Source organism: Lactuca sativa, chromosome 6, assembly GCF_002870075.4.
Source record: "Lactuca sativa cultivar Salinas chromosome 6, Lsat_Salinas_v11, whole genome shotgun sequence".
Taxonomy (NCBI): Eukaryota; Viridiplantae; Streptophyta; class Magnoliopsida; order Asterales; family Asteraceae; genus Lactuca; species Lactuca sativa.
Genome location: NC_056628.2, coordinates 61713455 through 61724106, shown reverse-complemented (window position 1 = coordinate 61724106; position 10652 = coordinate 61713455). Strand labels below are relative to the sequence as shown.

The 10652-nt window shown below is 37.4% G+C and overlaps 1 protein-coding gene across 1 annotated transcript; it reads left to right on the top strand.

The window, feature by feature from the left end:
• The first annotated feature begins 1760 nt into the window (after positions 1–1760).
• On the top strand, positions 1761–5841 carry LOC111897730 (receptor-like protein EIX1). Its single transcript, XM_023893678.1, has 3 exons — positions 1761–4415; positions 4490–4545; positions 5718–5841. The coding sequence occupies exons 1-3, from the start codon at positions 1761–1763 to the stop codon at positions 5839–5841; spliced, it is 2835 nt and encodes a 944-aa protein (XP_023749446.1).
• The last annotated feature ends 4811 nt before the right edge of the window (positions 5842–10652 follow it).

Genomic DNA, 10652 nt, shown 5'->3' with positions numbered 1-10652 from the left:
TTTGTTCCATGACTGTAGTTGTTTTTTATAATTTTGGTCCTTATTTGAGGTTTTTGTAACATTTTTGGTCCATGTTCCAAGTAAAACAACTATGTTTCGTACCCAATTTGAAATATAGTCATTTTATTTTGGAACACGGACCAAAATTGCAACATAAACCTTTTTGAGACCGAATATGAAAAAAATATCAACTATAATCACGGGCCAAAATTGTAATTTATTCTATATATTTTTTCTTCATAACAGATAAAAACACCGCAAATAGACGTATTCATCCAGAAAGAAGCCAATGTAAATACTACAAAAACTAAAGGCTGAATTATGGATAAGTTAGGTTTTTTTAGTTTTTGTTATTGAGTTGTCTTTCGTATTTGGAGCACATGGCCCCTGGATGACTACAGATGACTACAGACGAACAAGTTTATGAGAAAGAAACAGCTGAGAATATATACCATATGAACTTGCATTATTTTCCAATTCTCCTAAAAGATGGAAAAATATATTACTTATTATTTATTAATGTTCCAAACTTACTATGAAATCTTTATTCAATATGTGCTAGGAGAGTAGAATGTTTAGAATTAGAGTAACATTTTTGGTCCCTAAGTATACACCAGACAGTTTTCTCTTGCAATTTGCTCCTTATTAGAGGTTCTTCTAATGTTCTTTGTCAATGTTCAAAGTAAAATACTATATTGGTCCCAGAGTATAACTGATTTTTGCAATTTTGATCCCAAAATAGTCATCTTTTACTTGCTATAGGAACAAAAACGCTATAAAAACTTCAAATAAAGGCCAAATTTACAATACAAAACATTTGGGGACCAAAGCTGAAAAGATCAGCTATAGCCAAGGACCAAAAACGTAATTTACTCTTAAATTATTACAATCATATGATGATGCGAAGTAAAAGAGTGACGCATAAAGGTTGGTTGCTGGTATTATAGAAAATTTTGGATTTTTCACTTTGTGTGATTATTTTGTATATATTTATTTGCTATTGCTATGGTGAATAGAAAATAAAAAATTATCTTTTTTTGGGTTCAGACGTTGTGTGGCTAGATTTAGATTCAAGAAAATGAAAACTTGTTTGAGATTGAAGTTGTTAAGATGGTTGAAGATGGTTAAGCATTTAAGCTTCTGTTGACCAAAAACGTTGACAAAGAATCACAATGAATATCATTTGGTCCACATAGGGCAGCTGAAAAGATCTGGTCTTATAGGGAAACTCCTCTCAGTATAAAAATAACATTTTTTTTCCAAGGCAGCTACTTTGTCTACTATTTAAGTTGTGTGATTTTGATATTTATATAAGGTTTAATGTCACTATTTTGGCCATGAACTATTGGCGTTTTCTTGATTAAGTCTCCAATCATCTAAGTGTATTGATTGTAATCTAATGTTTTTAATCGAGTGAGTATCAATCAGGGTAGCATGGTAATATCATTTTTATCAATGAAAAAGACCACAATTAAGTAATGCATGGATAAACTTGGTTTCATTCATATATGTCTACAAAAATCAAAATTTTGAAGCAATTTATTTTAACGCGTCATCTTTCATTTGTCTTATAGCTTGGTTCCAGTTTCAACCAAATTAAGTATTGTATGCCCCACACAAGTAGGCCTGCAATTTGAGGCCACACACTTACTAAGCAATGATTTTCACATCAAGACTATATAAACCCTGATGGGGGCAGTTCATATAAGCAATTAAGCATCAATACAATCCAAAAATCACCAAGATTTTCCATTTACATTATGAATCTTTGTGTTTTTATAATCATCTCGATTCTCTTGCTACTCACGACTACAACTGCCAGCCAATTGGTAGCAGGGGGAGAAGAAGGAGGAGATGATAGAAATGGTGCTAATATGAACAAGTGTCTGGAAAAGGAGAGACTTGCTCTCCTTCTTTTCAAAGCTCCCCTTTATGATCGCCGAGGCATTCTAGCTTCATGGAGAGCTGACAATCATGACTGCTGCAAATGGAGAGGAGTCACCTGCAGCAACCAAACAGGTCATGTCACAGGGCTTGATATCAGTCATTTTGATCTTGGAGGTGAGATTAGCCATACGTTTCTTAACTTAACTTGCTTGAATCATCTTGATCTTTCCTACAATTCTTTGTTGAATGGAACCATTCCCAGGTCAATTGGTTCATTGACTCGATTAAGGTATCTTGATCTTTCCTACAATCATCTTAATGGAACCATTCCCGGGTCCATTGGTTCCTTGACCGAATTAAGGCACCTTGGCCTTTCCGATAATTCTTTTTATGGAACCATTCCTCCAGAGTTTGGAAACCTCACCAACTTGCAATACCTTAACCTTGGATCCGTTGGAAGGTACAGAGTTGAAAACATAGAGTGGTTGTCGCATCTCTCACATTTGGAGTGGCTAAGAATGGATGGGATTTCCCTAGCCAAACAAAATTACTGGGTAGATGTAATTCTGAGTCTCCGGAACCTCTCATATTTATCTTTAGAGGGATGTGAGCTGTCAAAGATCATATATCCATATTCTTTGTTTCTCAACTCCTCTTTTTCATCTGTTGAGTCCCTTTATCTCGGTGACAACAATCTCACTTCATCCATGTATCGTTGGTTGCTACCATTAACCAGCAATAAGCTTCGTTTTCTTTATCTCTCTAGCAACATGTTAGATGGGATACCTAAATATCTTGGTAACCTCTGTAGTCTGGAAACTTTGTACTTCAATAACAACTCTGCAGTGGTCAAATTTCCTGATTTTCTCAACAACTTGTCCGGATGCACATCACATACATTACAACTGTTGTATGCTATTGGAAGCCAATTTACAGAGTCAGTTTCCGATGAGATCCAAAAGTTTTCATCCCTAAAGTCCTTGGACCTGTCTCATAATCACTTAAATGGAAGTATAAGTGAGAAACTGTGGGAGCTACCCAGGCTTCAAACTCTTGACGTTTCTTTTAATAATCTTAGAGTTCCTTCCACATATCACTTGTCAAGCCTTTCTTACTTACATTTTATTGATATGAGGTCTTGCAAGCTGTTAGGGCCTCGCTTCCCCAAATGGATTCAGACATTCAAACGTCTCACCCGTCTTGATATTTCCAATGCTGGTATTTCAGACACAACTCCTCTGGGGTTTTGGGACATGTGGCCTTATCAATTAGATTATCTAAATCTCTCTTCCAACAACATTAACGGGAAAGTACCAGATTTATTATCAAATTTTGCCAAATATTCAGCGATAGATTTGAGTTCAAACAACTTTTATGGTCCAATAACAAATGTTTCTTCCACTTTGTTATCATTAAATCTTTCCAAAAACAATTTCTCTGGAGGAATCGCATTTATATGCCAAATTTTTGATGGGTTATTATTTCTTGACCTCTCTGATAACTCATTTATCGGACAACTCCCGGATTGTTTGTGGCATTTCAAACGACTAAAAGTTCTTAATCTCAGACACAATAATCTATTTGGAAGACTTCCTCCCTCTGTTGGATCTATGACAGAACTTGAGGTGTTATATTTGTCCAAGAACAACTTCTATGGAGAATTGCCTTTGTCATTAAAAAATTGCACCAGCTTAAAGTCGTTGAATTTGGGGGCCAACAAGTTTTCTGGTAATGTGCCTCTCTGGATTGGGGAAAACTTATCAGGTTTGTATGTTCTTATTCTAAAATCAAACAACTTCTTTGGAACCATCCCACTACAGTTATGTCAATTATCCAATCTTCAAATTCTAGACTTGTCAATGAACAATCTCCATGGAATCATCCCCTCATGTTTGGGTAATCTTACAAGCATGGTTCAACAAGAATTCTTACAAGGTGTAGAGTTTTATAAAACTTCAGTAAATTATTCTTATGAAATTGAGACATATGTTGACCATGCGATAATTCAGTGGCAAGGTGATGAACGAGAATTCTTTAGCACATTGAAATTGTTAAAGAGCATTGACCTGTCAAGCAACGACTTAACAGGAAATATCCCGTATGAAATTACTAATCTCTATGACTTGATTGCCCTGAACTTGTCAAAGAACAAACTATCTGGAGAAATTCCATCGACAATTGGTGAGATGAACAACCTTTTGACTTTGGATTTATCTAGAAACAGTTTTTCAGGGCGGATACCATCAAGCATGTCTCATATGAGTTTACTGAATTACCTAGACTTGTCATTTAATAACTTGTCGGGGAGAATCCCATTTAGCACTCAACTTCAGTCCTTTAACCCTTCAAGATATGATGGAAACACAGGACTATGTGGACTTCCCCTTCCCAAGAATTGCCCTGTAGATGAAAAATCAAAAGTACCACCTCCTGCTGGTAAAAGTGAGGGTGATGAGGAAGACATAGATGAAGTTCAAAGATGGTTTTATATTGGTGGGGGGATGGGTTTTGCTACTGGATTTTGGATAGCATGTGGGGCTTTACTTCTCAATCGTCATGGGAGACATTTTTTTTGTTTTTTTTATTTTTTATTTTATGATAGCTTCAAAGACTAGATTTATGTGAAGGTGATGGTATTCAATTATTCATTGCAAATTTGTAAAAAGGGTATTCATTGTAATTTGGCAGAGGTTTTGAAGTCCCTGATATCAATAAATTTGCTAGTAACACCATGAGTGGCTATTTTCCCCGTGTTGTATGAAATTAGACATCCACAAAACTTTATATGTTCTGTATTGGAACATATAAAAACAAGATGAAAATTAGAGGTGTAAAAAAACCGCTTTGAAAAAGAACGGAAACCAAACCGGAAATGTTCAGGAAAAAACCAAGCGGTTTAGTATTGTTTTGATATATTATACATGTAACCGTTTTTCCTAAAAAAAAAAAAAAAACCCTAATCATATAATATACTAAATCTAAACCCCTTTAGGGAGCTGTAAATTGATTTCATTGGCTCTTTTTTTTTCTCTTAATTTCTTTTTTTGTTTTCCCTTTTCTCTTTTTGGAGATAGTGGATTACACGTGCTGTCAAGTACACAGAAACTCTCTACGTGTTGGGTGTTCTTCGTTTCTCCTGTTGACTCAGCTGATTTCACCGACTCTTAGCCTCGGTTTTCCTTCTGTTTTCACTTCATCGCCTCCATTGAATTCTGGATGCTTCCCACCGCCTCTCCAAAACCCCCCGTCTCCTCCCTGAACGCATCGGCATCCCTTCTATGTAACCTCCAAATCCCGATGTCTCTCCCTGAACGCATCGACATCGGCATCCCTTCTATCTAACCTTGGAAATTGCTGCCTCTGAATGCTCCATCGATTATCACCCCCATCGTCGGCGTCAGGGTGCGGCCACCAACTGAACATCGGCCATGGGCCCCGGTAAAACGAGGATGACTGGTGATGCCCAACAAAAACCCACCAGAAGAGAGCTTCAGTTCAAGTATTCGACCGATTTCATTTTCTGGCCCTACCGTCATAACCAGCACGCCACCATCCGGGCCGTCTCTGTTGAAGTAATTCAGAAGTTGTTTTATTATTAAGCACGTTTCTTTTGTTTAGGAAGAATAAATCAAGGCCATGTAAGAATGTCTTACCTGGTCTCTAGCTAGTAGTTAGTATTCCCTGTTTTTCTGAATTTTTCATTGGTTTAAATACCTAGGCATTGTGTACGTTGGAATCATCTCTTTTAGTTGAATAATACATCACAAAACCTTTACCTAAATTACCCCTCTGTAAAATTTCTTTTGTCCCCTGTTACTTCTCTTCTGCAGGAACCTTGTGAAGAGCCTGTCAAAACCAACAAAGTGGTATCAGAGCCTAACCTCGTGTATGCCCAAGTATCAATTTCGTGAAGAGATGTCGGGAAGCAATGACAATGGTGAAAAAGATGGGTAAATCACCCTCCACTATCCAATGTTATCTAGGAGTAATTACGGGGCATGGGAAATCAAGATGCGCATGTTCATGCAAGCCCATGGTGTATGGGATGTTGTTGAGCTGCGAATAGCCAACACGGTGGTGGAGGTAAAGAAGGACAAGATGGCACTAGCGGTCATTTACCAAGGGATTCCTGAGGAGTTTGTAATGTCACTATTTAAGAAGAAATCGGCCAAAGAAACATGGGAAGCCCTGCGAACGATGTTTGTAGGGGCAGATAGAGTGAAGACTGCAAGAGTCCAGACCTTGAAAGCTGAGTTTGAGGCCATGATCATGAAAGAGACAGAAAGTGTTGACGATTTTTCCGTGAAGGTAACCAATGTAGTGAGCATCATGCGCACTCTGGGAGAAACTGTAGAAGAAGGCTATGTAGTGAAGAAGTTGCTCAGGGCAGTATCATCAAAGTTCCTTCAAATTGCCTCAACTCTTGAGCAATTTGGGGACTTGGACACAATGACTGTGGAAGAAGTAATAGGCCGATTGAAAGCTCATGAAGAGAGATTGAAAGGGCATGGAGAAATTGATGATCGAAAACTGCTCTTGACTCATCAAGAGTGGTCCAAAAGAACAAAGAAAAGGGGAGAAGGTGACTCCAAATCTAAGTCGAATCGAGGAGGATTTGGAGGCTCACTAGGTCGAGGCAGAGGTAGAGGTCAAAATAGTGGTGGTCGTGGCGGTCGAGGAAGAGGTGGCTCACATCACCAACGAGAAGGAGGTAATGGAGCATCTGGCAGTCAAGATAAAAGTGGGATACAATGCTATAACTGCCAGGAATTCGGGCACTACGCAGCTGAGTGTAAGAATCCAAGAAAGGAGAGGAGCCATGAAACCAACTTGATACAGGAAGACAACGAACCTGCATTGCTATTTTCCTCCCTTGAAGATAAAGAAGAGGTTGGTGAAGTATTCCTAAATGAAGAGAAGGTGAACCCAAAACTGAAAACTAAAGGTGGGGACTCAAATTAGTTGATGTTATGGTATCTCGACACAGGTGCAAGCAATCACATGACCGGTGATATAGAGAAGTTTCGTGATCTGAATAAGAAAATACTGATGGGTTATGAGTAAAACATCATTCCTATGGTGTACATGTAAACCCTAATAGCTTTTGGATCTAGTTTATCTAATGAACATGCAATTGAATATCCAAAGCTATAAACCCTAGATCTAGCATACAATTAATCATATTAACATAAGATTGGGGTTTAGATCTTACCTTGATTGTTATGTAGCAATAACAATCTCAAATCCTCCTTTGTAATGGCTTTAGAAAGCTTAGAGTCACAAGTGTCACTCCTCTAATGGCTCACAAACACCAAGAGCAAGAGGATGAAGAATGAGAAGAGAGGAGACACCCAAAAACGGCTGGAAACCCTAATCAATTAGTTCACCAGGTTTTTGAGTCTCAAGGGTCCTTTAAATAGTGTGGCTATTAGGGTTATCTAACAAGGAAACCCTAATTTGACTGCTTAGGCCCTAAGAAACCCATGAACTCCCTCCTTAGAGGCCTAGGACGATTTCTAATGGGTTTCCCCATAGAATTCGTCTACCCCTCTAATATGGAGTTTATTATCCCAATATTAAACTATTATACAATTGATAGTTCTAGTCCCTTAAGTTTAATTAATGTCTTTTAGCCACAAAACTAATTCTTAATTAATTATTGACTAAATTAATTAAACAATATGATTTCTCCTTTAATATATTATTCTCATAATATATTAATAAATCATAATTAATTTTCTCTCTCCATAATCCATCCTATCAAGTTGCTTTGGTGAAGGCAACCCAAAAGGACCATGTACCATCGGGTCAAGTACATAGCAAAATAGTTATGGACTTAGACATTAATCTAACAGTCTCCCACTTGGATAAGTCTAATAACTATTCTGCGTATGACTTCAGATCTCTGTAATCGTAGCTTTCAAAAGCCGTTGTCAACTCTTATCTTATCAGATATGCGTCCTTTAGATAAGGGATCATATATTCCTCCATTCTAGATATTGTATAGAATGAGACATGGATTTAAATCATTCTCTATGTCTATATGTTGTTTTCCAATTTCTAATTTATGACGACTGACAACAGACTACAATTGAATACATTAAATTAGTCCCGGCTTGGCCAAGCGCTTAGGATGTCATCACTAAATCATCGAGGGGCCCACAGATATCGCTTTCATCCCACTTTGGATAAAAGGAACGGATAAACTTTGATTCAATGCTTGCTTGCACTCACTTACCGAATCACACACAACAATATGTTTTATGACACCAAGTTACTGCTGCGTTTACATATTATCAATGTGTAACCGACTTGCAAGATACAACTCACACATCTCGGTTTCAAGAATATAAGATATTATCATCTCATCAATCACTCGTGATAAAATCCATGAAGTGATCCAAGTGAGCGTGGGTTTAATCCAATGCTCAAATCATATTCATAAGCACTCATGAACGTTGCAGCAAAATTTTGCTTATCTCTAATACACTTTAGACAATCCACACACCAATTCACGACAGTCTTCATTCATACCTACTTCCAACATATGAACGACTGTGGTCCATTCGAATAATTTTGATTGTTCTGAACCAATTTAATTATTCAGGAAGTCAAAACATACAAAGTGAAACACAAGAATAATACTAATCCCATATAACCCCAAACTCTGGGTAACATTTTATTTAATCACCATATCGATTACTCATTATTTGTCGTTTCGGGTAATCAACTTCTTACTTGAATTATTACTACACTTGTCCTATGCTCTCAGCATGCACACAATGTTTACCTACGGTCCTTACTTTGTGAAATAGATCAAATGAACACATTTCCAGTCATACTCATTTCACAACTCCCAATCTGTCACACCCCCGAACCAGACGGCGGAAACGTCTGAGGGCTGTCGTGACGTAATTGAATACCATAACATTGAGTATATATGAAACGTAACATCATTCATTACCATGCGTTGAGATAGTACAACTGGTAGAGTTTACACTAAGTACATTGTTTTAACATTACATTCCAAAAAATAAATTGTTCGATCATAGATAAACAATCTGCAAGCCACCATCACTGAGTACATTTTTCCCCTTGCTTTACCTGTTACCTGAGAATACAAGTATTTTGAAAAACGTCAACATATGAAATGTTGGTGAGTTCATAAGCGGTGTTTGAAAAGCAATGTTTTGTATTGTTTTGAAAACTACCAGAAAATCCGATATTTTCTGAAAAAAGTTTATGAAAAAGTTTGTGAAGATCCATAAGTATGCTTGTTTGTTTCTATAATTGTAAAAAGAATTTATTAAACTTGGTGTACATCTCGTAAATGTGTGTATTGAATAACCCTAGGAAAACCCGATGTTTTCCTAACACTTTGAATTCCGTATAGTTGTTGTACCATCGCGGTATGTGAAGTCATTGATTCCAGTTGTCATTGATTCCAGGCGACACTGGGTTATTGCGCATGGTGAATTGTTATAAACACGCGTTACACAAACGACCAGTTTACAACTATACTAACGATCCCTTAGGCCTCGCCCGTACTATTCACGTAACCCAACGCCCTGACTTCGTGTAGCCCCACGACCGAAGAGAAAAGAGGGCACGAAGACCTTAATAATCCCATTAGTCGGTCGAGGCTATAGTGAATGCGAAGAGCCCTTGGCCCGACTCGCATTTGGTGAATTCTCGACTTTACTAGTAGTACCAAAGGACCCTTGGGGACCAATAGTATAAAAGCCATTGAAAGTCCTTTTACGCTGTGTTGGATCATGTAAGACCCAACAACTCGTAAGGTTGTTGTCTTCGGGCCTAAAGATCAGGTCATTGGGCTAGCTAGGCCCAACAAGCAAGATTTGACACTTTTGGGCCCAAAGATGGTGTATCGACGTCTGTGCATTCCCACGTGTGTATTGAATTCCCGAATTTTCCGTGTATGTATCGAGTTGTCGTCGTGTTAGTAGTTTCAGGTTTGTTATTGATTCGAGACCGAATGAATTCGTTTGATAACGATTTTTGGTGTTGATTGTGTATTGTGATTTCTCGGTAGTCACGGTGTCAGTGTTTTATCGCAACGGATTTATTGATTTAAAACATTGAAGTTTTTCTGTCTACAGCCCCTTTTCTTTTTGTAAATTTACATTCTTATGCTTAAAATTTTACATTTTAATCCTTTAAAAGAGTATATTTCCAGAAAATACATTATCAAAACTGTTTTGACTCATTACACCCATCAGAATTCGTGTTTTGTCATTTTGGGCCCTTTAATTTTATATTTTTAACATTTTGAGCCCAAAAATGAGTTTTTAGCCCAAAGAAGATGTTATCCTACAACTTGGTTATTTTTCTTGAAATAAATTGTATGTAGTAATAAAATTTATGCTAATAACGTATAACACAAAGTAAATCTCGATTTTTAGGGGCTTTTGACTAGATCCAACATCATAATCACACAAAAACACACATATAAGCATAGAAATCATACAAGGCATACAAATACACATAGATCTACACTTTGACTTGTATTCCCCACCCCCCCCCACAAAACTTATAAAACAGAAAAATAGGGGGTATGAAGCTCACCTTAGGGTGTTGTTTCGGTTTTGGAGGAGAAATGGAAAGAAATGAGGTGATTTTTGGCCTTAGCACCCTTTTCTTGAAGGTCTCGAGTTTGAGGGGTTCTAATACACAAGTTTATGATTTCATGAGAGTTAAGAAGAGATTTTTGGATATAAGAAGAAGTCTAAAGTATGGATCCAAGC